Source organism: Etheostoma cragini, chromosome 5, assembly GCF_013103735.1.
Source record: "Etheostoma cragini isolate CJK2018 chromosome 5, CSU_Ecrag_1.0, whole genome shotgun sequence".
In the NCBI taxonomy this organism is placed as follows: domain Eukaryota; kingdom Metazoa; phylum Chordata; class Actinopteri; order Perciformes; family Percidae; genus Etheostoma; species Etheostoma cragini.
The window spans coordinates 18748841-18775818 of record NC_048411.1 but is presented as its reverse complement, the minus strand read 5'-3'; the positions used below and the strand labels follow the sequence as shown (position 1 = coordinate 18775818).

Here is a 26978-nt window from a genome sequence, read left to right as displayed (position 1 = left end):
CCCCCCCCCCCCGTTTGTTTTCTCAGACCTGCTGTGATTCCTTCACCTTTTTATCAAACATGGTCACACATCTCACGTGCAGCACGTATAAAGTTTTACTGGTCAAAGGTTGCTTGATGAGGATTTATAATCTCCCATAATTTATATTCTAAACATGACTCAGGCTTTCTTTAGCCTCCAGGCAGGCATGCTGGCAGGCTTCCAACAGAATTTATATCCATATATTTAGTTCCCAGCACTTGCATATATGATGAATTTCGTTCCAGAGCCAATGGGGGAATCTGTGAGGGCATACACAAATAATGTAATATGAACAGAACAAATGATTTGTGGATCTAATTTTGGCAGATATTGTAATTAGTGTTCGGTTTGCCGTATTGTGACTGATGAATAGCAATTCCACGTGTTGGAAATCTTATGGTGTTGTGTAGCTAAGAAAAGAATGCTGAGAGCTGTGGTCAGCAACTTGCAGATCATTATTAAGGAGATTTGTTTGAATGAAAAATTGTGGGAGTGCACAGTATTGACTTGGTATAACAATTCACAAATAAACCACACTCCACCGATGAAATCGGAAAAAGAAGAAAAAACGCTGCCTATATGCTCCAACAAATGAAAAATGTATTTTTGAGTTAGTCAAGGTACCGTATAAGGTACTCCAAAAAGATAAGCCAAGCCAAAAACCAAAATCTGAAAACATCTAGCCTGGAAACATCTCTGTGCTTTCTGTAAACACTCACTGTGATCGCTGTGAGGGATAAGTTGTCGCTGGCAGGATTGACATTTTGATTTACATCTCTCACTGAGGATCTTTTCTAAGGTAACGTGCAACATTCTGTTCATTCTGTCATCTTTGTCAACATACCTCAAAAACACATTTTGGTTTCATCCGGTAGTCACTTGGTCTAATTTATTTATTTAAAGTAATAGTTCAAGATTTTGGTAAAACTGCTTATTTGCTTTCTTGCTGAGAGTTAGATGAGAAAATCAATATCACTAGTTGTGTTTCCATTCAATCATCAAGTGAATTTATTTACTCGACTATTTTGCAGCCAGGAACAATAACTTGCTGAAGTCTCGCCTGGTTGCCTGGCAACTTCAATGTGATGACAACACTGCAGGAAAAACCCAATTTTACCATAGCTATAGTGAGCTTAAGAGGTGCGGACAAACAGAGTGTTACACAGACTACCTGTTTTCCTGTTTCCAATATTAAGCTAAGCTAAGCTAACTGGCGGCAGGCGGAAGCTTCATATTTAGCATACAGACATGAGAGTGGTATTGATCTTCCCATCTAATTCTCTGCAAGAAAGAGAATTAGCATACATTATTTCACAAAATGTTGAACAATACCTTCAACCAAGGATATTTTGAGAAATATCTATTAGCAAATCAATTGCGCAAATGTGCGGCAAAGTTCCATAAATACATATACTGTAGCTTTGTTCCATGAGAATATTCCATAATTGTACTCCCTACAGCCTTCCATCCACTGAAAGGGATTTCTTCAAGGATCATCGAGCCAGAGAGGTCTTAAATTGGACAAAAATAATTCAATGACAGAAAAGAGTCACTTCTTGTTTTCTTTCTTTCTTTCTTTCTTTCTTTCTTTCTTTCTTTCTTTCTTTCTTTCTTTCTTTCTTTCATAACAACTAGCAGCCCCATGTCTACTCTAAGTTTAAGCATCAAACATGTAGTACCTTTTACAGCAGCTGTTAAAATAATTAGTCTTTTCAAATTCCACTGATTAACGTCAGTTGATAATAGATTTAGTGAAGTATGAAAGTATTCAAAGGCAGTTGGCACAGTTAGGGAGAAAAGTTGTCTTCTGTTCTCCTAAACGGAATGCCTTTGTCTTTCCACCTTTTGTGCACTGTGTGTCACCTGTAAAATTCTTTTGAATGCTAAGGCTTTTGTCACATGTCCCAGTGGACCTTCAGAGGAAGAAGAAAAATTGCTTCTTGTTACTGTATTTTGTTCATTTCAAAGTGTTGGTGGTGGTCAGAAAGACCTTTCATTGTGCATCAAAAGCAAATAACTCCTGTGAAAATGATTGGAAATGCACAATTCACTTGAGACATGATTAATATGCTCAATGGGAAATGTCTCTGCATTTCTTTAAGCGGACTTCAGTCAACAAATACATCAATTTTGTGGTTGTGTCTGGTTAGTAGCTTGTGATTTGTGTTATTGTAATGATCCTGACATTCACAACAGTTTTTCACAATAAAATAACAAATGTAAAATCCTTTCAGCGACATTGTATAACATTATGAGGAACCACAAGTGGAAAGGTTGTTCCCAACATCTCATGTGATATATTATGAGTTACGTTCTCTTCCAAATTAAGCGATCGCAGAGCAGCTTTGGTTTACTTAACATCAGGAAATCGTTTGCAGCATAAACGCAGTTAATAGCTTGACCTTTACGGCTGCATTTCTATTTTGCTTTAACAAATCTGCTACATTTACAGCACTGAATCAAAATTAGAAATCTTGTGTAGAAGCATTCAGATTTTTTAATTAAAAGGCAAAGGTAAAGATACTCATGCTACACTGTAAAAATACTTGGTTACAAGGTAAAGTCTTCCATTGAAAAGGTTACTTAAATAAAAGCATGTAAGTATCATCAGGAAAAAGGTACTTAAAATATTAAAAGTAAAAGTACCCATTGCAGAAAAATTCTCACATTTAAAAAAAAGGACACGATCCAAACAACTACAGTAATCGTTTAATGATCTAAACTCATCAGCTGTACTTGTAGGCCTATATATTGTTGTGTAGGTTCATTTGTAACAAAACATCAGATTTTATCATCTACATTTGTTTTGTGTGCAAAAATCATAATTTGTAAAGTAACTATTAACTAAAAGTCAGATTAATGTAGTAAAAAGTATAATATTTCACTCCAAAATGTAGTAGAGTAGAAGTAGAGAGTGGCAAAAGAAAATACAAGTACCCTAAATGTGTACTTAAATTCAGTACTTGAGTATATATACTTAGTTACATTCCACCATTGATGTTGCGGCCACACATTTGGAACTTAGTCATCTTGTGTCTAACACATGCTGTACATGCACATGGTATGATGTAACAGTAATATTGTGCTTTCTTTGGAGATTTTTCATTGTTTCTTTGATTTATTTCCCCCGATTCTGCAACAGCTCTGCTTCCCACACACACACCAGGGAAATCAACCAAAAGCCAACAACAATTAAATGTATAAGATTTATAAGGAGCGCACCTAGTCATATTGTGGTTTCCTTAGTAATAAAACACAACTGCACCTATGATAAAGACAGTGTGGCAGCGTCCACGGAGTCAAAAAGGAAAGTCATTAATTTCTGTGAAAAGACATTTCCCCTGTTTGGTAACACACATATACACGCACATGCACACACACATACACACGCACTCTCCTCTCAGAGACAGTCTTGTGATGTAACAGCTGCCTATGTGACTAACAGACAAGGTGACTTGACAAATCCGGAACAAAAGACAATAGTCCAAATAACAAATGAATTATGTTACCCAGCTACACATCCTGTCCAGATTCTTTCCATTCCCTTTGTTACAGTTTTTTTACAATCACTTTGCTACTAATTTCGGAACCTTGGTGTCATTTTTTCGAAACTCTAAACACAATACTCAAAACGGTCATCACTTGTAACACAGGCTGTCCAATGTTCAAAACATTGCACTATGCATTCATATCTTTATCGAAAGTTTACAATATTCTATCGTGAAATACCATTGAAACGTTACTTTCAAACACCCACACACAAGCTACCCATAGTATCACTGTGTTATTGTTTGTACAGTCATCACAGTTCCTGCTTGTTGCTTGAACCCGTTTTGCAAAACTTGGCTCATTGTGTCAAAACTCTACACACAAGCAACTAAAACAAAACTGGGAAATAAACCATTCACATCTATGTCAAATTGAAACTCAGCCATCAAAACATAACAATCGTTTGTCAATATGTCACCCTGATGACTAAATCATACCCACTTGCATCATATGAATACACTTTCAGATGAGCAGCAACACACTAGTCTACTTCATATAAACACTGCAGTCTTTTGCTTTCACTGAATATATCTTTATACGTATACACGCACACTGTACCTCACTGTATATATAAAGTCATCAGCAACAAGTTGGCAGAATTGGACGGGCATATCATAGGTACCGTTGGGCAGTACTGCAGATACTTCAAATAGTCTTACAGTAAAGGTGGTTCAGCGGACCATAGAAACAGTGTCTGAAAAACAGTAGTACATGTATTGATGGAACATAATATCCATAGATAATGTAGTCTAACTGGCTCATGCGCCACGCTAAGTGGTAACAATTTATCTCGGTACATTGAAACTTTCATAATCTAAACATGGAATATTGTTTCTGTCTCCATACAACTATCCATTAAGAGTAATACAACAGTTACTTCTCATTTTGACTATTTGTATAAATTGATAGTTAGATCACTGTAATGAAATGAATGAACAATCATTTGAAATGTAATGTGTGAATTGTTTTTTGAAGTAGTGGTACTTTGATGTTAAGTTGTGTCTTTTTGAACAGGTGATTTTTGTTAAATGAAAAAATGATCTTAGGTTTATGTGTATTGTATCCAAGCAATCAAAACAAGTGTTAGAGTTTTGAAACAATGTGCATTTTAATCATTGGTTGTGAATTTTGTGCCAAGAATTTAATAAAAACGATGTCAAGGTTCTGAAATTAGTGCAAAAGTGATTGTAAAAAACTGTATTTTAAATTTCAAGGAGCTGAAATAAAATACAATTGGACTGAACATATGGAGGCAGATTATGTGTTCAAGTTTGCAAACAACACATTCACATTGTGCTAGAACAGCCACTATTCATATCTGTAAGTGTTTTGATTCCAGCATACTGCATGTAACAGCACAACAGCAAACACTGGCATCATAAGCAGCTGTAAAATATTACTCTTATTAACTTTTTTGTGCATAGGGACTCCTTCTGACAGAAGTCCCTCAGGCTCAATGCTGTGGGCTTCTCTGCTTCTGCATGAATGATCCCAGCATTAAAGCAGCAGAGGCACACAGTGCCATGGTGCTCTGAAACACCCTAATAAAGATTTCTTTTTAAGTACCAAACCCATCTTTGTTACCACAGAGGCTCCACAGTGACTGTTTTTAAAGGGCAGGGAAAAAACAAGTTGCAAAGGAATGAACAGAGGTGGATTGCTGTTGGTTCGACGGCCTTTAAACAGCTTGAACCAGATAACAGCTGGGCTCTTGCCTACAGGGCCACGTTTCATTTCTTTGCAGCACAGCCTTCTTAAGTTGTTTGTAAAGTGGCGTTGAGTAATCTGTAGCATCCATCGACCTCTATTGGCCCCCAAAGAGCCGTGACAACATCAGCATCAGCCCGGCTCAGCTTGACACTGTGGCATAAATAATACCACCACATTTTCAGCAGAGATTGCTTGCTAATTAGAGAATTATCAGCTGAAGTGGATGTATATCAAGTTTGAAAGTAGTGTCGTTCCAATGCTGTTTTGTCATTTTTTGGTGTGGGCTTGAGGATCTAACCGCTTGGTCGCATCGACGTCCTCCAACGCTACATTAACAATGCATTGCTCATTTTGCCAGTGGGACAGTAAAACTCTCACTTGTGGACAAATCATTTCAGGAGACAAACTGTTGATGTGATTGAAGTCCTACTTGTGACCGTCCAAAGACCTCCAATCACCATTTATCCCAATTAGACCTAACTCCTCATATAATGATAATATTTAAATGGTCAGTTCTTGTTGTTTCTAGGTTTAGTTTTTCTATAAGAGCAGAGCTTCAAATATTGATCTTTTAAAAAGGTCCACATGTACACTGTCAGACAGAAACCTCGTATATCCATACTTTGTCTTTTTAAATTTGTTTAAAAAACAAATACTATTGATCACCCTTGATGTCAGTCTGGGTTTAAAAAATATTTAAACAGTGACAAGGCAATTCTGAGGTAAATGGCTCAATGAAATGGTTTCAATTTAGCCTTTTTTCATTTAAACCACAGTTTGGAACACATAAGGTTTCACCTGGCAGCGAAGCTATGCAAAGATATGAGAGTGCCTGCAATGGTGTGATAACAGTGATCATCCTGTTTTGTCTGTATATTTATATATATATATATATAAAAAACAAGCAGCCAGAGTGAGAAAAGCTACTTCTTTAAAATACGATATACTGTACTTCTCCACAATTCAATGCCACAGTTATATCCAGTTGAATAACACTAATCAGCTGAAGTAATGATTGCTCCGTAACTCCCCAGTCTAATCTATAACTCATGACATTTATGAATAGGGCTTGGACTATAAAACACCTCAGGCACTGGGCTTCTCAGAGACAGAAGTTAGCTTCTGCAGATCATCATGAGTGTAGTGATTACTGCGTCTAGAAATTTTGAACTAATTAATTAGTGGCTAGCCGATGAGAATTTCATTGTTGACTCTCGAAATAACACCATTCATCACCGGTGTTGAACAATTTTATTATGGCACGAATACCATAATTTCCATTTTCAAATCTTATGCAATATGCAATTATTTTGACGAAATTACATTTCTGTAATGTCAGTTGGAACTATATCCATGCTCTCTGTCCTTAATGCAGTCGTCTCTATAATATTATGATAACCTGTGTAGTCGTGTGCAATGAGTGTAGTCATAGCAAATTGCTTTGCTTGGTTAGACTAGAAAGACATACTAACATTTTATTTATTTATCTGTTTTAATTCCATGCGTGGAAAATGCATGCATGCTTGTGATGGCCACAGACATGGCAATGCTTTTGTTTCAAACATTGACTAAGGTATAAATAATTTGCAGGGCACACATTTTTCTTTACATAGCCTACATATACTTTATTTAGTTAATTTTAATTTGTCTGTTCCATTCTTATAATCGTTATTTCTTTTGAGCTCACACATTTTGGAGGTTTCACACTGGGTGCTGGGTGACACAGGCGATGCATCTCATGTTCCTGAAATTGCCTACTTGACTTGGGGGGGGGGGCAAACTGGACATTACCACTACTCGTCACGTTATGGAGGAGCTTCATTTATTCTTTCTTGTCACTTGTTTTACAAAATCTTATAGTTTTTTCCAACTGCTTACACACAAAGTGTCTTCATGTCGTTTCACATCAACTTTTGAAATCTCTCACGAAAAGTGCAAAACTACACACCAAATCCCCCGAACCATAAGCTATTTCACAGCCTTTCACTGCATAAAAACCTTTTTTTAAACACTACACACACTTCTCCGACTAAGACAAAGAAATATAACAGGAAGTGACTTTCCTTTTCCAAACACAGCTAATCAAAATGCTACACTTATTACATAATATTTATAACCAGTGCACAAACACACACTACTCACATGTGCCAACGCATTACGTCATAACTGAACACTAACCACTACTTTGGTATAGGTCTACAGAGAGGCTTACGGTCAGTTTTGACGTGTTTTAAACAATGGATGCCAACTATAGACAGAGGGAAAAGGGAGAAAGAGGGAGAGATGGGAGGAGCATGAGGACGAGGAGAGAAAGAAGGAAATCCATCTCTGATGAAATCAGGGCAACTCTTATTCATCATGGGATCAACCACGGATTGACCATGGGAGAAGCCCACCTTGAGTGGCTTTACAGTGACGTCCATACTTTAAACCTTCAGAAATGAGAACAGATATGCAACTATTTGATGACTATTAGAGCATTATAAATCAATCCGACTTTGTTTTGCATAAAGCGCACACAATACCCCGCCACAACACACACGCACACACACACACACACACACACACACACACACACACACACACACACACACACACACTCACACACACACGTATTCTGTATTCTAAAAATGAAACCTGTGGTTTACATATGTCTGTGGTTTTGTTTTCTTGTTTCATGCTATTGTATACAACACTGTGCTCCTCTCACAAATGTACTGTTTTCCCCAATAGATATGTTCTGCTTGACTGTAACATTGCATTGTTTAGCATGCACTTTTCAACCACACCTCTCACCAGAATGCTTTCACTCTGGAACATTGTGAATGTGGATACAAGCCCCTAAAAGACAAGAGCTTTAGATTTAGAACAGCAGTGTGTACACGGTATATCCAAAAATGTGCTATCATGAAAAAAGTAATTGCCGTTTGATGCATATGCTTCCCTTTCAAATGTGTTTATGGCCTTTTGAATGCAGTGTTTCAGTTTGAAGGAGATAGGAGGCATTTTGCGTTTTGTGTGTGCAGTTTTGGGAATTTTGTGTAAAGTTCTGAAAAAAAGGAGACGGTTTCAAAAACGTGTGAGCAGTTGGAAAAAAACTAAGTATTTTGATCTTGATTAATGTTACACAAGTACATTTAGATTTTTTAGAATAAGTGTTTTCTCATGATTGTTCTTTGTAGTTTAATTAGTAATGTTTTATTGTCAGTTACACCTGTGAGTCAAAAGCTGGGCTTCGTCTCAGGTCAGGTCAGGTCGTTAAATTGTGTCCACTCTTCCTTCATTTGCTACCTTTCCTCACATCTTAGTCTGACCCACTGAGGAAGCATGGAGGGAAAGGGAGGAAATCATGCAAGGAGAGAGGAAACAAGGACATTTTTGTTTTTAGAGGGATGAGAGGTCCTTTTTCTCCGAAGTGTCACATGAATAAAGTCAGCTGTATGGGCAGTTAACAGCTTTCAGCTGCATGGCTTTCCGGAACAAGGCTCTTAGCTTAAAGGTGTATCCACTCTCTAAATACACATTTCCTTGTTTCCTCTCTACTCCCATGATTTCCTCCACCTCTCCCATGCTTCCTTGGTGGGATGGACTAAGACGCCAGGAAGTGAAGCAAGTGGAGAAGCAGGGAATGCAATATAAGGTGATTGAAAGGCACCTTTGAGAAGCAGCCCTTAATCAACCAGTATGTGTGTCCCCTTTGTTTCTTCTTTGTTAGGTTAGTTGTATGTTGAGCTTGTTGCATTAAGAACTTTAGTTACATTCTGTTAAATGGACCTTGTTATAAGCCCAAATCTTTATCTTTATTTTTTTTTAAGTGTTAAGTTTTTTTTTGGGGGGGGTGAATAAAACCCATCATTTTTTAAACGTATACCTGTGCTTCCTCTCGTCATGCCTTACTGCTTGGTCACTCAGAAGGCAGCCAGAAACCTGGAATTACTAAGCGACAGTTGGGTCATTATTGGCTCATCTGAAATATGTGTGTTTTATATTAGTTCTCTAACATGGTACATGACATAGACATAGACATAGAATGTGCACTTGAATTGCAAAACAGGCTTACAAATAAATAAAACATATAATAAATTCATGCATTGTTAGCTTCAATGCTGTGCATATTTAGTGCAGTATAAAGTTGTTTCCTTAAGCTGATCACTTTAGCTTTTATCAAACATTAACCCAAATCAAATAGCGCATTTGTTGGGGACAATATTCAGCAACATATTTGCTGCTTCAGTGAGTGTTTCCAGCAGCAGGACTGTATGTGGGATACACTCAAAATGCTAAAGGCTAAAGTTCCCATGTTGTATTTTGTAGGCAAAGCCGCCAGTATTTTAGCTAAATGAAGCACGCTTGAAAAATATTAATCTTGATTAAAAAATGTGTCTCCCCACAATGCATTACTGCAATCTGATTTGAAGTGGCACTGTATTTGCACAAATCATGAAATTGAGACAGACATCATCGTTGTAGTTAATGTAGTATTCATAAGCTCTCAGCAGGATAGATCATCATAACAATGCATCATGTCTATATTCATAAGATTTAAAGAATAAACAATGTAAAGATGTGTCACACTGTGCATATTCAGACAACTGGTCATGTCTTTGAGTCTATAACCTCTGTATCTACAGTGAGGGAAAAAAGTATTTGATACTGCTGCTTTGCCCACTATAATTATAATTTTAATGGTAGATTTATTTGAACAGTGAGAGAAAGAATAAGAACACGCATGTTGCAGGACATGTCATAAATTGATTTGCATTTTAATTAGGGAAATGTGTGTTTGGCCCCTCTGCAAAACTTGACTTAGTACTTGGTGGCAAAACCCTTGTTGGTAATCACAGAGGTCAGATGTTTTTTGTAGTTGGCCACCACGTTTGTACACATCTCAGGAGAGATTTTGTTCCACTCCTCTTTGCAGATTTTCTCCAAGTCATTAAGGTTTCGAGGCTGACGTTGGCAACTTGAACCTTCAGCTCCTTCCACAGATTTTCTACGGGATCAAGGTCTGGAGACTGGCTACGCTACTCCAGGACCTAGGTGTGCTTCTTCTTGAGCAACTCCTTTGTTGCCTTGGCCGTGTGTTTTGGGTCATTGACATGCTGGAATATCTATCCACAACCCATTTTCAATGCCCTGGCTGAGGGAAGGAGGTTCTCACCCATGATTTGACGGTACATGGCCCTTTCCATCATCCCTTTGATGCAGTGAAGTTGTCCTGTCCTCTTAGAAGAAAAACACCCCCAAAGCACAATGTTTCCAGGCAGCATTCCTCCTCCTCCAAACACGGCAAGTTGAGTTGATGCCAAAGAGCTCAATTTTCACCCAGTTGTCCTCTAAATCATTCAGATGTTCATTGGCAAACTACAGACGAGCATGTATACGTGCTTTCTTAAGCAGGGGGACCTCGTGGGCGCTGCAGGATTTCAGTCTTTCACGGCGTAGTGTGTTACCAATTGGTTTCTTGGTGACAATTGTCCCAGCTGCCTTGAGATCATTGACAAGGTCCTCCCGTGTAATTCTGGGATAATCGCTCACTGTTCTCATGATCATTGCAACTCCACGAGGTGAGATCTTACATGGAGACCCAGGCTGAGGGAGATTTACAGTATTTTTGTGTTTCTTCCATTTGCAAATAATCGCACCAATTGTTGTTACCTTCTCACCAAGATGCTTGGCATTGGTCTTGTAGCCATGGTCTTGTAACTTTTGTAGGTCTGCAATCTTGTACCTGACATCCTTGTAGAACTCTTTGTTCTTAGCCATGGTGGAGAGTTTGGAACATGATTGATTGCTTCTGTGGACAGGTGTCTTCTACACAGGTACACAGGTACAAACTGAGATTAGGAGCACTTCCTTTGAGAGTGTGCTCCTAATTTCAGCTCGTTACCTGTATAAAAGACACCTGGGGGCCAGAAATCGCTCTGATTAAGGGGGTGAAATACTTATTTCCCTCACTAAAATGCGTTTTTCTGGATTTTCTTCTTGTTATTCTGTCTCTCACTGTTCAAATAACCATACCTACCATTACAATTATAAACGTATCATTTCTTTGTCAGTGGGCAAATTTACAAAATCAGCAGGGAATCAAATACTTTTTTCCCTCACTGTATGTCCATATCCTCTCAACTCATTTGCACAAGTCATTAAAAACACTCATTAAACATCATGATGAGGATTGACTCATGTAACTGCTCAAGCATTCAGCACCTTATCACACATACACACTCTGGGTGTTACATTTTGCTGCAGCACGGTTTCAACTGCAACATCACAAATGAGACTACATGTTCTTCGCAAAGCCTGGCCAAGATGCACAAAGGTTTTTGTTTGTTTTTACTTTTATCCGATGTGTCTGGCCGGGGAAAATGTAAGCTTTGATGTGGATGAGAATCTACAATCTGATGTAAATGTGGAGCGGTACAAAATCAGTGTGGAAGAAGTATTCAGATTCTTTACTTCAGTGAAAGTAATACAACACTTCAAAAACACTCTCTTACAAGTGAAATTCCTGCATGAAAATGTTACTTAAATTAAAATGACGTAAGCATCATCAGGAAAATTCTCAAGTTACTAAAAGTCAAAATACTCAATGCAGACAAATCCTCACATTTGAGAAACTGGAAATGTAAAAAAAACTATTCTGTGTTTAATTGTCTAATAATTTCAGCTGGACTAGTAAGCCGTTGTGTTGTTGGGTAGTTTTATTATTATAAATTTTATAATTTATTTTTATATTATTATAAAACATGTGTTTTGTTTGCAAAAATCGTATTTTTTTAAAAATAACTAGAGCTGTCAGTGCGTAATAAATGTCCCTCTGAAATATAATGGAGTAGAAGTAGAAAGTGGCATGAAAATACTCAAATAAAGGAAAAATAAAGTCCAAATACCTCAACATTTGTACTTAAGTACAGTACTGAAGTAGATGTACTTAGTCACATTTCACCACTGGTAAAAATCAGTAGACTGACTAAAATATGCATAGAATATACTGCCTTGTTGTTTCAAGCCATTCATCTGAACAGTGGAGGAAAACTTCACAGATTGGATGGTGCTGCCCATCTTATCCTAACTGAACTGTGTGAAATTCGGCCCCTCTGGATCTTAAAGGGGAACTAGGCTTTATTTTAGCTCAATTTACCTTAACTGAACAGCTTTCAGTGTCATCAGAATGGTTGAATTGTGGTAATCTCCCTCTCCCCTAGCGCCTGTGAGCAAAAAAAAAAAAATTTGCAAAGTGATATTGGTCAAGGACCCCCCCCCCTTTCTTCCTCAAAAGCTACAGACTCAGAAATGGACTGGCTTTGGTGGCTGTAATTCTGCACCAAGGCTGATATTTGATAAAGAGACTTCAGATACAGTCAGAGGACCACTAAGGTCCATACAAAGCATCCAAATAGCACCATGTCATGGGACCTTTAAAGTGATCCATGGTGATGCATCAATCTGTCACACTTTAGGTGGAAAACAGGTTAGATTTGTAAAAATCTCTCACAAATTCAAATTAAACACGTCAAGTTGACCCAAGCAATTTATTGCTACAGAATTATTTTTTTTTTTAAAGTAAGCCAAAGCTCCTCTACGTCAATAAATGCAACCGATGCAGGATTTTCCTCAAATAGGTTTATTTTATTTTTCCTAGAACAAAGAAGGCTACTTGCTAGTGGCTATAAAAAAAGACAGGTCATTTTTTTTCTCCATACATACTGTATATTGAGGCTGAGTTTGCAGCTCACATAGTCCGCCTACAGGAAGCAACAAATCTTCGTCTCTGAGTTCACAGTTTATCAAAATCACAAGTGAAAAGCATTGAGTCTTTCTGTCTGACTTCTTTCTCTTTATCACACCAGACTTGTGTCAAAACTATTTTTTCTTCCAGTTCAAATAGGCAGCTCAATTCAGAGTGCCAGGCAATCTCCCCACGCCGTCGATTTATCTGTGTGTGATATTTTGTATGTGTGTGTGTGTGTGTGTGTGTGTATGTGTGTGTGTGTGTGTGTGTGTGTGTGCTTGCAGACCTGAGTATTATGTGAGTATTATGTGAGGTAATTTCCTTGATGTCTTCTGGCCCGTCCTTGCTTCTTAACAGGCTAGTTTATGGTTAGGATCAAGCTAGGGTTAATAATAACTAAAGCACTTCTAATCAATGTTTTTGTTTTAACAATGGCACAAATGACTATGCAATGTAAAAGGTGACTTATAAAGATAAGCCCACAGAGAATTATCACCAACTCTGCATTTCCCAGCATCTTTACAGAGCATCTTAGCGTTTTTCAGCTCACTGTTTTGCTTTTCTGGCACACCAACTTTACTGTTTTAGTTCAGTCTCTTACTCTTACTTACTCATGCTGTACAGGGCATAAGTCCCGCCACCTCAATATGAAGTAGTAATAAGCTTCATTGCCCGATCCGTGCAGACTCTGCATCATGCTCTCTCTCTCTCTCTCTCTCTCTCTCTCTCTCTCTCTCTCTCTCTCTCTCTCTCTCTCTTTCTCTCTCTTTCTCTCTCTCTTTCTCTCTCTCTTTCTCTCTCTCTCTCTCTCTCACTCTCGTTGTTTACTGTTTTGGTTCTGACCCTTCATTCCTTCTCTTTTGGAAAAATACCAAAAGAAAATACCAAGAGTGTTTGTTTTTTTCCCACCTGGACCTGTAGGCCACACTGCCATTTCTTCTTTACGTTTTCTGCTATAGCTTCTATCATTCACACTGACCATCAAAAAGGGTCTGAGTCTCTGAAAAGTCTATAAGAAACGGTTCAGTGTTTGTATAGGCTTATAATTTATATTCCTATTAAATACTTTTTCAGTAAAAAAGACCAGCTGGTTGTTTAAAGCTATCAGGAGGACTCCAACTTTTGACCTGTATTTACTATAAACAGCAAAAGCAACTGGAAGTGAAGAGATAAAACAGGAAATGGAACAAAGAAAAAAGGGGCGGGCCACATAAGGTTATGATCAATCTTGTGTTTACAGCTTCATGTGCTTCTCCCAAGTGGCAAGTTACCTGTTGTTTTTATACCTTGAAAGCAAATAAGCTTCTTTCCCTAAAAACGTGATCTATTCCTTTAAGGTTTGGGTTAGAGTAATGATTAGCAGTAGTTTGTAAATGACAACAATGGATGCAAAGTCCACCAAAGTTATGTAATAGCATGAGCGCTTGTGTAATTGCTGTGTGAGAGTGTGTTGTAAGAGTGTTGTGTTTGTGTCACTCCCCAAAATTGACTATAACTGTCTGACAACAACAATGTCAGGTTCCCTAATTTGTAGTTGTGGCAGACAATAAGCACTAAAAGCATCAAAAGAATGGAAATTCCATTCCACAAACCATTGTTAGTGTTTTGATGAAAATTGCTGTCTCTCCATGAATTATTATGTTGCTTTCAAGCATGGTCAAGCATATGCGCAAACCCATTCAACTGAGTTTAAATTCTGCAGAATTGAATTCCTCCAAATGAATGTTTGTTTTTGTTATCGTCTGAGGATACAGACAATGATGCAGAACATCGTCTTTTTCCATAACACAGTCGGTAAACTAGGCTGTTTTTCCAAGAACATTTCTGTTAATTTGTATGTGAAAAAGAAAAAGCTTTAAATGACATCATTACATCATAATTCCCCAATGTGTGTGTGTGTGGGGGGGGGGGGGTGGAAATATGAGCTATCATAGAAGCAGAGAGTGGGAGAGAGATCTAAGTATTTTTTCCGAGAATACAGTTTCTATCCCACTCCTGCAAGCGAGCTTAGGGGGCTGTGAGTCTATAGCACAAGAAGCACAATTTATTGGATTATGGGGTCCACCAGCTATGCTCACATTGCTGGCGGCTGTGTGTGTGTGTGTGTGTGTGTGTGTGTGTGTGTGTGTGTGTGTGTGTGTGTGTGTATTTGGGAATATGTGGGTGGGCAGCTTGTGATGATGACATGATAAATTTCCATTTACTTTCATTTTTTAAACGCAGAATTTCATTTTCAGAGGTTAGAAGTTTAAGCAGGCCTGAGGAGAGGCCTACAGTAAATGAAGCAGGACCGTCAGGGCTTTGTTTATTTCATGTACACATTCTTAGTTAGATGGACTTCCTGCTGATCTTAATTGTCCATATGTGGACAAAGATTCAGAGGAAGTGATTTCCTGGAGCAAAAACTAACTGTCTATTTGTGTCCTTGGTGAACATTCAATGTAGTAACCTGCTCAACCTTCTTACATGTCAGCCTAGGTAGTGTGGGATGTTGTAATTTCAGCCTAAAGTTAATCTTTCTTTCACTCTATTACTCATTTGCTCTAATTATTTTCTTTTTTTTTAAATCTTTTTCAATTCTGTAGATGCAAAAAAGAAAATCATAAAAAATCCTGTCTCCGGCTGCAATAGTTTCAATATAACTAATATCAGAGAATGAATGTGTAGTGGTAGGCAACCACTGTGTCCAGCATCATTCAAGCATGCTTTGATGGTAGCTGTGTCCTTTCCTTAGTGGGTTACTTACTGCGATGAAGAATCAAAGAGGCTGGGAGGACTCCTTGTATTTGCCTCTTTATTATTTATTCTGCAGCACGGCACATGGAATGCATGCAGGGCAAGAGCAGCTGAAAATGTGCTCTGCTCGGGAGGGTGTGAGCAATCATACCGGTTTCACCGTATAACAAGACAAAAGATAGATTGGATGACAATGCCACCTCTGTACTCATTAGTGCGTGGTGTAACTAACAACACCCAGGCTCCAGAGTATATCTTTATGACGGGGCAGGACTTCTGTGAATAACGACTCATTGTTGTAAACAAGACAAAAAAAATCTATTTCACTATCAGAGTGGACATTTAATTCCAGAGATTCAGGGGGTCATGAATATAGTGTGGGCCCAGAATGTGCTGGCTGTATTCCACTCACGTAGCTCTTTGAGGGACTGCCTCCTTCTTCCAGAAGCGCCATCCTCAACCCAGTGGTGTTCCACCTTAAAAAAGACGAATATGTGCCCAACCGGCTGCCTGACATTGACACACCGTGACTCACGCTGCCGTGCTATTTCAGTATGGCTGTTGGCAAACCCTGCCTTTTTGTGGCCTCTACCCTCACTGTGTTGGCTATTAGTTTGCCTCTTTGCTAGGCTTTTACTTGTTATTTGGACATCTGTCAAGGTGGTTTGTTTGCTACCCCGTGGTGTGATTAGGCTACCTCTGCCAAATCTGGAAAGATGGATGGGGTTATAGCAAATCTTGGCTGTAAAGATGAAGCTGGGGTTTAGCTACCTCTCATCAACCCAGTTTAGTGGGATAATTAAGAAAGCATTGGGTACCAAAGAGGCACAAACAAGTTCATCACACTTGTTCACACTCTCTCTCTCCTGCAGTCTTAATAGTGGTCTTGTGTCCCAGGACTGTCTGTTTGGTCCCGCCTTGTCCTGTCACACAGTCTGTTCAGCGCAGCGCTCCGGTGCCAGAACCTCCTCTTACACCAGTGGGGAACAAGTGGGCTAAATAACCATCTGCTGGCAAAGCAGCTATACAGAATAGCCACACACACCCTTGACCATTGCAGAATCACTCATGAACATATATATATGTACATGTTCACATGTTCATGGTGTCACTGATGCACGCTGTATGAAGCTCAGGTATACAGCCTGCACACGCACATACGCACACACACACACTCGCACACACACACAAAAACACACACAGCATTAAACAGAAGAGAAAAAGTGGTGGTTTTGCTACTTTCAAATTTGCTCACTGATCATGTTTCATCCTGAGCGTTCCCAATTTGTTCATCTCCTTAATGAACATTATTGGCAGGGTCACATCAATCCAGCATTTGGGTTTACTGATGACAATCGTCATGCTCTGTGCTCACATCTTTATTGTAAACTCTCACCACACCAACACTGAAACATTTCACTTCATCCAACTTCATTGGCAGTGTCTTTCTTTTTCTTTTTTTTTGGCTCATCAGTCACAGATAGATTCTGCTCTTTAAAACCGACAATAAATCACCTTGAAGCTGTTTAACTCCAACTCTAGACTGTCCATTCATAGCTGGTGAGAATACTGCAGGCTGTTTCGGATGCTTTCAAAAACAATTTGTGATTCTTGTTACAAGCTTAATCATCTATTATGTGCTTATGTCACTGTCAGATGGCCAGGTTTTGACCAAGGTTTCTGCCAATGTGAAGGCCTTTTTTACTCACCTCTTGCATCAAATGCTTTCTCTTGTGAGAAATGTTGGGTCTCTTTAGCGTGGTCTAAACCTGCATTGTATATAAAGTATCTTCAGATCAATCCTGTTAGGATTTGACACTATAAATAAAATTGGATTGAAACTGAGTACTGGCACTAAATGAACATGTCCCATTGTGTGCTGTTGGTCTGTTTGCGAGTGTGTTTTCATGGGTGGGGCAGCAGGGTGTGTCGGGGAAGGCTCGGAGCAGCAATGTGTAACAATTAAAGCAGCAACATATCTGTATAACTACCCTGAAGAACTCCTGTAGGCCTACATACTTGAGAACCTCTGGTAGATCACTCCCTGGTCAAACTAAAGGGGATGGTGACTTTTCTGCTTGGTACCCCGAGTTGTGGAAAAACCTACTTTAGGAAATCAGGGAAGCCACCACGTTGTCTTCTTCTGAGTCTCAAAACTCACTACTTTATAATTGCTTTTTATTTTATTTTATGGTTGTTTATTATCTGTCATTGTTGTTTTTAAATGAATGTAAATCACTTTGCAAGTGTTAAGCGTAACGGAATGGAGGACCCAAACGCAAAAATGAGTCAGGAAGGCAGGAGAGAGTTCATAACTAAGATTTATTACCAAAGGGAGTCCAACCAGCACTGGGCTGAAACAACACAAGGGCAAAAACAAGTCCCAAATCTAAAGAGTCAAAAATACGAAAAGTCAAAAATCCAAAAGAAAACAAAATCCAGGAACAAAGAAACTGGGTAAAGAACTCACAGAGAGAATAACAACCTCAAGGATAAACGCAGGAACAGTCCAATGGCAAACAACACTCACAAATACACTAAACAGAAATACTGCTCTGACGCATGACAAAGTAAGCACAAAGACTAAATACAGTGGGTAACGAGGTAACAAGACGCAGGTTACAAGAGGCCTGGGAAACAGGTGGAAACCGTCAGGTAATCACAGGGGGCAGGAAAACACAGGAAGTAGAATCAAATACAAGGCGAGACAGAGACAAGACTTCAAAAATAAACAGGAAACAGAACATACACAACACAAGACCAAAAATACCTACAAAAAACGCAAGGCCGGACAGAACCAGTCCAAAAAATAAACACCGGAAAACTGACATAGATGCCAAACCATCGCAGTAAGTAGTTAAAAAAAAACGCTTCATATGTCGCATGTGTAGGACCTGAGCATGTGTGTGTATTTCAGGCTTGTGTGTAATGTGTTCTAACAAAGTGTAAATTGTAATTTCCCCACTGAAGAGTAATAAAAAAAAGTAAATAAAAGGTATTATTATAATTACAAAATTAAAAAATAACGATTTCTCTATATCCAAACTATATTACAGCATACATAAATCCTATTATATTGAGGAACAGTTGCACACAGGAAGTTATAATATGCATGATTATGTAATGACAGACGATAGATACAGTATGTTTACCAGTAGAAAAATGCAGTGTAGCAACATTTGACAGACTTGTTGAACGCCACGGCAGGTAATCATTAATCTACCATAACGCTGTGACTAGAAAAACAAACACCGTATGACAATACGACTGACCAGGTTCTTTTTCTGAATTATAACTCTTGTTTTTTTTATTCTGTTAAACAAATTAACACATCCCCAACCCAGTTTCCAAAAATAAAAAACAAATTTCAGGAGATTTAATAAATAGAGATTTAAAAATATGAATGTTCCTAGGAGTGGCCAACACACACACTATGGACAGAGAGGGTGTGGCCATACATATCTGCTACTGAGTTTCACCTGAGAACCAAATAACCAGCTCCACCAGAACTGGAGCACCGCTAGGCCTCCAAGGACACACTTTTACTTTGGATTATACCTCCACTTTAAGGTACGTCAGAGCTACTTTATTTTTTCTTCTAGGTAGCGTGTACTTAGGAATGAAACAGTTGATCTTAGCTCTGCTTGTTTTACATTAGTATTCACATTCACTTCAAGAGGCGTAACACTTCCAATCCAAGGTAGATTTAAGATAAACAACTGGGTTAGAGCAGTGGATGACAGCCGTACTGTAGAGCTCTTCCACTTTGTTTGAATTAAATTAAATTAAATAAGAGACAAAGGGTAGTAGACAGACAGACAGTCACTGGAATTACATTCTCTGAATAATTTCTTCCCTACGTGTTGCTTTCAGGGTTAGAATGGGTCCTGTAGTCACAAGTGTGAGGCTTAACGTGGCCGTGCTGTTTCTGCTTACAATGTGGCTGAAGACAGGTGAGTCTAATGTGGTATCTCAAGAATGTGTTTTAAGTTTTAGATAAGTGAATGTGTTTTAGGTTTTAGATAAGTGAGGCCAAAGCAAATACCACCACTAACCCATATCCCTATTACTCTTAAAGTACTCTTTTTGTACAAGAAATCTGAAATATGCTGACCACAGATAGCAGAGAATATATGATCATTGGCAGAAACTGATGTGTTGTCTGTGTGATCTGTGACTCACACAGTACACCTGCCAGTATGACATGCTCTCAGCTGATGATGCGATAGTAATACCACTGGGTGAAGTGCATTGCACATTATCAATGAACCTTGTATGTATAATGAGGGTTGTTGACAGGTACCCTGCAAAACATTGATTGCTTCCTTTTTTTGTATTTGTGCTCCTGTTGTGAAGGGCCAAACTGACACTGACAGACTTTATTGTCCCCAGTTGAGAAATGACTCCTGGGCTTCAATCCAGGCTGGATAGCTTGATAAGTGAAACAATATTAAAAAACAACACGTTAAATCAAATGCATGCAGCAGAGTGAAAGTGTACACATGTAAAACACATGCAAACTCTTATCATGTCTTGACCCTAAAGGAGGTGTATAGCATTTGAATATTTGAAGCTCTTTCTGTCAAGCTTCGTGACTGTCTGCATGCGCTCACTGGCAACTTAGCTTGGCTGCCTCTCCGCATTGTAAACACGTCTTCCAAAGAGCATTTTGCCAAAGGGGTCTTTCGCAGTGTAAACATTTGACTGACTAATTTCAGAATTTTTTCAGACACCCTTTCACACATCTGCCATTTACATGCTTTCACAAATACCTCTGACGTAGTTTGTTTTGTTGCAGTGGCATTGAAGTGCTTTCAGAGAGCCACAGTGGATTTTTACTGTTGTCCGGAGAGAAGGCTAATTTGTTGTTCAACCTGGTCCACTCAGAAAGTTAGAGAAGGTTTATCACCTGGATGGGGGTAAAGGTTGAAAGAGACTTTTCTCCATATATCTGAGAAGCTATCTGGAGAAGATAACATAACCAAGTGAAATTGAAAAAGGCGTTGCTGCGTAACAACAATAAACATTGGCAGTTCTTTTTATAAACGTCAAGCTATCAGCAATAATTAAAATCTGTGGCCACAGACAGTGAGTCAGCAGGGTGTGTGTCAAGCCAGAAACAGCGTTTAACTGCCCCTTCGAGATTTTCCATGTTCGCTTATCCATTCAGTTTCAATCATCATTTATACCCATAAATTACTGACAGCGACTGAGCCTTAAGAATTTAAAACAAAAACGTAAACGTTTTACTAAAAATTAGCACTTTTACTTTCATTCCAGCTTCAAACCCTTCACAGTATGACTTGAGAGGGCAATTAGTCTCAGATCAGTACCTATTCCACTCTGTTTATGAGCACACAGGTCCAAAGCTTGAAAACCATTCAGTTATAAAAAAAAAAAAGAAATATGAATGCATTTAACCGAGATGATCCTTTTTCTGTTTGTCTTTTGGCATGGGTGTATCTGATTATGAAAATTGGAAAAAGAAAGAAAGAACTGTACATTATGAATGGGACAAATGGGACTAGAATTCTTCTAAATCCATTAGATGTGACGGAGGCGATGGTGGTGACGTCCACGGAACCACAGACCATTCAAAAGGCCCAGGGGGAGACAGTGCAACTGGGATGCACCTTCACCCCCGGCTCCGAAGACACAGGAGAGCTGGACATTGAGTGGTACAACGTCAACCCAGACATGACACAGAAAGACAACCTGGTAGGAGCGCTTGTGAGGACAGACAGAAAAACCTGTCTGGGCGGTTGGGCAAAGTGTGTGTTCATACAACATGTTTTACAATTGGGCAGTTAGCTTGAAAACCTGCTTTTAGAAAGTGTCCTCACTCAAGCCAATCTTTGCATCTCAGATCTTATCATATACAGGAGGCCAGACCCACTACTACTCCGCCGCGATCACCATGTCTCAAAGGCTCAAGTTCCTCGCGGATCCAAAGCTGGGAGACGCTTCCATCTCACTCTCTGATGTGAAGCCCTCAGACACAGCCACCTACCAGTGCAAAGTCAAGAAGGCACCGGGTGTTGACATGAGAAAAATCACCCTGGTGGTGATGGGTAAGGGAGGAACTTGTTTTTGACCGGTTTAACCTGTTTATTTTTTCAGCCCTCTCATTCTTCTTTGTTCCCAACACCAACCTCTCACTCGCATAGTATGCAAAGGTGCTTTCCTTCCATGTTTCTGTGTGACCGTTGTGCTACATTGTGTTATAAGCCCCCAACGTCGACTTTCAGGCAGCAGGCCGACTGTTGACTTCAAGGCTAACCCCAACCATTGCCTAATCCTAGTGCCTTTCAGACAGCGCTGCCTGGAAAGTCATGTTAGGGGCTTAAAACACCAACCACTATAGCCATTCCTCTGACTGTTCTCATCATTCACACCTCAAACCCTCCCATGACGAACTAAATCATTGAGACTGATTATTTATTTTCTGTCCCTATAGTTCCTCCGTCAACACCAAAGTGTTGGGTTGAAGGCGGAGAGGAAAAAGGTGGCCCAGTCTCCCTCCGCTGTAAATCTTCTCAGGGATCCACTCCTGTCAGTTACACGTGGAGCAGAGAAAGCGGAGGTGCAATACCAGCCACTGCAACCCAAGGTGAAGATGCAAATTGACAAACAAAAAGGCTTTTCTAAAATTCTTTTATGATGCTGTATTTGTATAACAATCTGAATGCTCTCTTCTTCCGTTAAGACCCACAGACTGGAGAGCTGTTAATAAAGAACCATACAGACGGAAACATTGGAACTTACGTGTGTGTGGCGAAAAATACTGTGGGCCAAGGACAGTGTAAATATGCACTGAATGCATACAACCGTGAGTCTATGCTTTCATCATCTAATTTATTCTAAAGTACTTAACATACATCCTGTTGGAGGTAGAGTTATTTCTGCAATCTGAAAGGCAAGTCGTAAAAGTATATGTAAGCCTCTTGCGCAACGGAGTGTAAATGTGTGAGTGTTTATCTGATGAGCAGGTGGCACCTTGTCTGACAGCCTCGGTCGCAGCGGATGAATGTGTGTGAATGTTGAATGGTTCCTGTACTATGTAAAAGCCCTTTGAGTAGTCGTTAAGACTAGAAAGGTGCTTTAGAAAAGTCCATTTACATTTACTCCTGTTAAAGCTGGAATTCATGGCTGTAAAGGACAGTTGCACTTTAAAACTGATGGGAAAAAATGAACAAACACATCTTTTTGAAGGATTCCTTTTAGTGTTGTTTACCGGGTCAGCTTGTCGACTTTCTTTACTCATACTGCCCACGCACTCATTGGTAACGCACGTTTCTGCTCACGCTGCCCGCTGCGGTGGTACAGTTGCTCAAAACGTAGGTGGAAGAACCCAGGCTGTACAACCAATGAATGAACGGGAATCATTGTCTCAAGCAAAGAAGAAAATGAGTTACCTGAGACAAGCAGCTAAACAAAATCAAATGAACCATTCTCTTGATCCAGGATGTATGAGTGAACCAGAAGCAATTGAAACAGACAAGAGTAAAGACAGCCTGGCAGCATCAATGTTTGACGAGCTAGGAGTGAGAATGTGTTGACTATAACAAAGCGTCAAACTAATTATCAAAACTCTGGGCTCCCAGGTAGCCCAATTGTTCAAGCGGCTGCCCACATAAAGAGGTTTATTCCTCGATGCAGCGGTCCAGGGTTTAAAAACCATCATGGAGCAAGTTTCCAGCATGTCTTCCCCCCTCCCTTTTTATGTTGGCCTGTTGATTTAGAGGTGAAAATTCCCAAAACTCAATCTTTGACAAAAAAATATGCAGTATATAAACAGTTATGGTTTGACTGAAGGCGTAGCACAAAATTCTGGGCCTCTGTAGAAAGGCCCTATGGGCCCCTCCTAGACCTCCACACCTATTCCTTCTAGCATCTGTTAGGGCCCTGGCTACTCAGTGTCAGGTCAGTAATTAGCAGGCTTGGAGCCAAAATGCGGATAGAAGCGATGAGGAGACAGCAGGCAGTGTAGAAAGATGTATTTAAATAAAAAGGGTACTCATCAGAAGGTGTGGGGAAACTGAAGCATAAAACAGGGTAAAACACAACAGAGAATACAGGAACACAGGAGACAGTAAACAACATGGGACAGGGAATAAACTAGACAACAAAACAGGAAAAACTACAACTGAAAACCACAACAAGGAAACAACCCATTTCCACCCCCAATCCGACACCCCTGGGTTTCATGAATATATCACCTCTGAGGAACCAATTCTGTGAGAAGAAATGGTCTGCCTTTGTTTTGTCTGAAAGCACCCCGTCTTCTCTTTCCAGCTACCAATAAGGTGGGTGTCATAGTTGGGGCAGTGATAGGTGCTCTCTTGCTGCTGCTCCTCCTCCTGCTTCTCATCTGGCTGCTGGTCTGCTGCTGCCACAAGCGTCGTTACGAGAAAGAGGTTGCAAATGAAATAAGGTATTGTACTATCAGAGCTGGAAACTATTTCAAACATCCATCACATAGTTTACAATCATCTAAAGATCATCTGATGGAAACTATGTGTGACTTGTTTCCTCAGGGAGGACGTCAAGGCTCCGGAGAGCAGACCCTCCAGCAGAAACTCCAGTTTCCGCTCGGTGATGGCGTACCGCACCCACCCTGGGGTGCACTACAGTTCCGTGAGGAACCACCATCCCAGTATCCGAGAAGCAGGCGGCAGTGCCGGCATCTACACAGGCGAGAGTAACGGCACGTCGCAGCCAACTACTGCAGGGGAACGCCTTCCCTCTCTCAATTACGATCATCGATACGGATACGCTGTGTAACTGCAATCCAAATGCCTCATTGACTTCTTTTTTCTTTAGTATGAAACTTTGCCTTCTGAAAAAAGGAGCATTTACTTTAAATGTAAAACATTTTGTAAAGAATTCTATGTGAAGTATGTATATTATAAATGGTGCAAGACATTGTATTTAACTGGAGACTAATGGGACTCATAAAATCTTACCTCCGCACTTGGACAAACAAAAATGTACTGGTTGACTTTCATAATGCATAATGAATAGGTTCTCTTTGTTATACAGATTTTTCTAAAACTGTGTGTAAAATGTATATTTTAAAAGACTTGCATTTTTAGATTTAGCTCAAACATTTTATTACTTTTATTTTTTAAACGTGTACAATAAAACATTTTTTTAAATATCATGTCAATGAGGAGAATACCATCTTAATCCAATGTAGGGTTCACTGAGCATTCAGATTTTTGTGTTCTTGCTTGACAACATAATAGACTAGCATTTTAAACCCATCTCCCGCTCTCAGGATGCAGAATTGAAACAATTGCTCTGAAAAAAGATAATACCTAATTGAAATTGCATCATAATGAAATTTGATCATTTTGATTTCAAATGCAAAGTTTGAAATGATCATATAAAAACGAATTATGTGGTCAGAGGTTCGAATGCAACTCACTTAGCGGGGGTCACTATGTTTTAGATTGCATGAACTGTCACAACTCTGATCTTGGTGCATACACTTGGTCTCACCAACAATCTGTCAGTTCTCATTGCTCACAGATTGAAGGATATTTTCAGGGCTGTAATGCATACATATATATTTAAAGTTCAGCTGCTTTTGTATCAGAATAATGGGAGACTGTGAAGTCTATTTTGCCTCGGACCCTCTTATTTGCATTTGCCTCCCGGAGAATGTTAGCCTGACAAGACAGACCTACATTAAGATGTTGGGTCTGGGAACTCACCATTGGCAAGGCTCAACCCAGGGGCAGGATAAACAGTTGTCTCTCAAATTCCCTCTGCAAGCAATAGGATAGCGCCACAACCAACCAGAGTAACGCTAGCTGAACTTTTGCCGTATCCAGTCGGCAAAACTCCAAACACATCTTCCTTTTTTAATAATGACTTAACATCAAATCTTCCGGAGTTGTGGCCAAAGCCAATTCGAAAGACCGCTCTTCGCCGCAGCTCTGCCATCCTTATGTTAAGCCCGCCCACCAACTCTATACACGATGTGATTGGCCTGACCACAATTAGATTTTTCCAGTTTGCAAGCCAACGGAGAGTCGCTAGACTGTCCCTAGCTATATATATATTTTCTTCCGCTAGGGTGCCTCTAGATTTCTAGGCTAAGAGAATGTTTAATTTGCAGAGCAAAGCACTGCAAAATTGCTTTGTATGTGTTGTGTGTTTCTCCAATGTTTGCTTAGCAGCCAGTAAACTAGTTATTGGTCTAACAGCTAGTAGTGGAGGGGCTAACCTTAAGCTGCCACTCTTTGAATCCAGAGTCAGCCAAACCACTATGCCTGCAGCGTAGAGGGTTGATGGGCACTTGCTAATAAATTCTGTCAAGGGCCCTCTTTAGCACACACACACACACACACACACACACACAGACAACCATTTTTAACATGTCCCTCTGCAGTGTTTGACTTTGTCACTTGTTTGCTTAACATGAAGACAACTTGAAACTTAGAAATTGTTCATCTGTATCTTTCGGTTTGCTCAATTTAATTGTATAAAGAAGTGCTTATCATGACAAGGACCCGTTCTCTGACTACAACAGGCTTTTTAATTCTGTACACGAGTCTGTCCTTTGATCCATGCATGAACTGGGGGAAAAGATACAATTTATTCCTTACAAATACTACATAATCTCTTCTTTTAATAAGTTTCTTAGAAGGCAGAACCTCTCACAGTGTTGGCATAGTGAATTTCCTTTCTTTTTTATTTAAAGCAAAGAATCCCACTGCAGAATATTCTAGATCTAGATTCAAAGAGTTTCTGAATACAAATGAGGTTTGTTATGCTATTGTGCAAAACACACAGAGTCTGTCTTTGAAATATGGCTTTGGAATGTTTGGCATAAAATAAACTATTCATTACAATAATAGATTAAACTAAGTAACAATATAGTTTTGGTCATAAAGAAAAACATAGATAAGGAAATCGGTAAGCCATAGTAATTGCTTACAGTATGTAATTATCCTGTCTGCTAAGATTGGATAGTAATGCATGTGACACACAAAAGTCTAAATATAAAACTTCCATGTGATTCAAGTCTTGTTAAAAATCTGTCTACAAAGTTAATGTCCTCCACAACACAAAACTACAGTGATAAGGTGGTCCATTAGAAAGGCTCCTGAATGTTATTCAGAGGTGATTTGCTTTTCTTATCAGGTAAATAGATTTACCTGTGTGTGTGTGTGTGTGTGTGTGTGTGTGTGTGGGGGGGGGGGGGGGGGGGGGGGGG

At 39.4% G+C, this 26978-nt stretch overlaps 2 protein-coding genes across 5 annotated transcripts in view; one reads left to right on the top strand and one right to left on the bottom strand.

Moving 5' to 3' along the window:
- Positions 1 to 19138: 19138 nt before the first annotated feature.
- vsig8b (V-set and immunoglobulin domain containing 8b) lies at positions 19139 to 24824 on the top strand. 4 transcript variants are annotated; one of them, XM_034871362.1, is made up of 8 exons: positions 19139 to 19317; positions 19623 to 19704; positions 21300 to 21469; positions 21618 to 21822; positions 22209 to 22361; positions 22458 to 22580; positions 24047 to 24185; positions 24289 to 24824. In XM_034871362.1, exons 2-8 carry the CDS (start codon positions 19632 to 19634, stop codon positions 24533 to 24535), a joined length of 1110 nt encoding a protein of 369 aa, XP_034727253.1. In that variant the 5' UTR covers positions 19139 to 19317; positions 19623 to 19631; the 3' UTR covers positions 24536 to 24824. The 4 variants fall into 4 exon arrangements, with proteins under 4 accessions (XP_034727253.1, XP_034727251.1, XP_034727254.1 ...); XM_034871360.1 differs by having other exon boundaries at positions 19220 to 19321; positions 19625 to 19704; XM_034871361.1 differs by having other exon boundaries at positions 19229 to 19321; positions 19614 to 19704.
- The window catches only part of dock5 (dedicator of cytokinesis 5), a 48216-nt gene continuing 42727 nt past the window's right edge, over positions 21490 to 26978 (bottom strand). Inside the window, exons 48-49 of the mRNA XM_034871325.1 lie at positions 24239 to 24244; positions 21490 to 21501 (exon numbers count right to left, since the gene is read on the bottom strand). The gene's annotated coding sequence lies outside the window, so the exon portion shown is untranslated. The remainder of the gene's footprint in view (positions 21502 to 24238; positions 24245 to 26978) is intronic.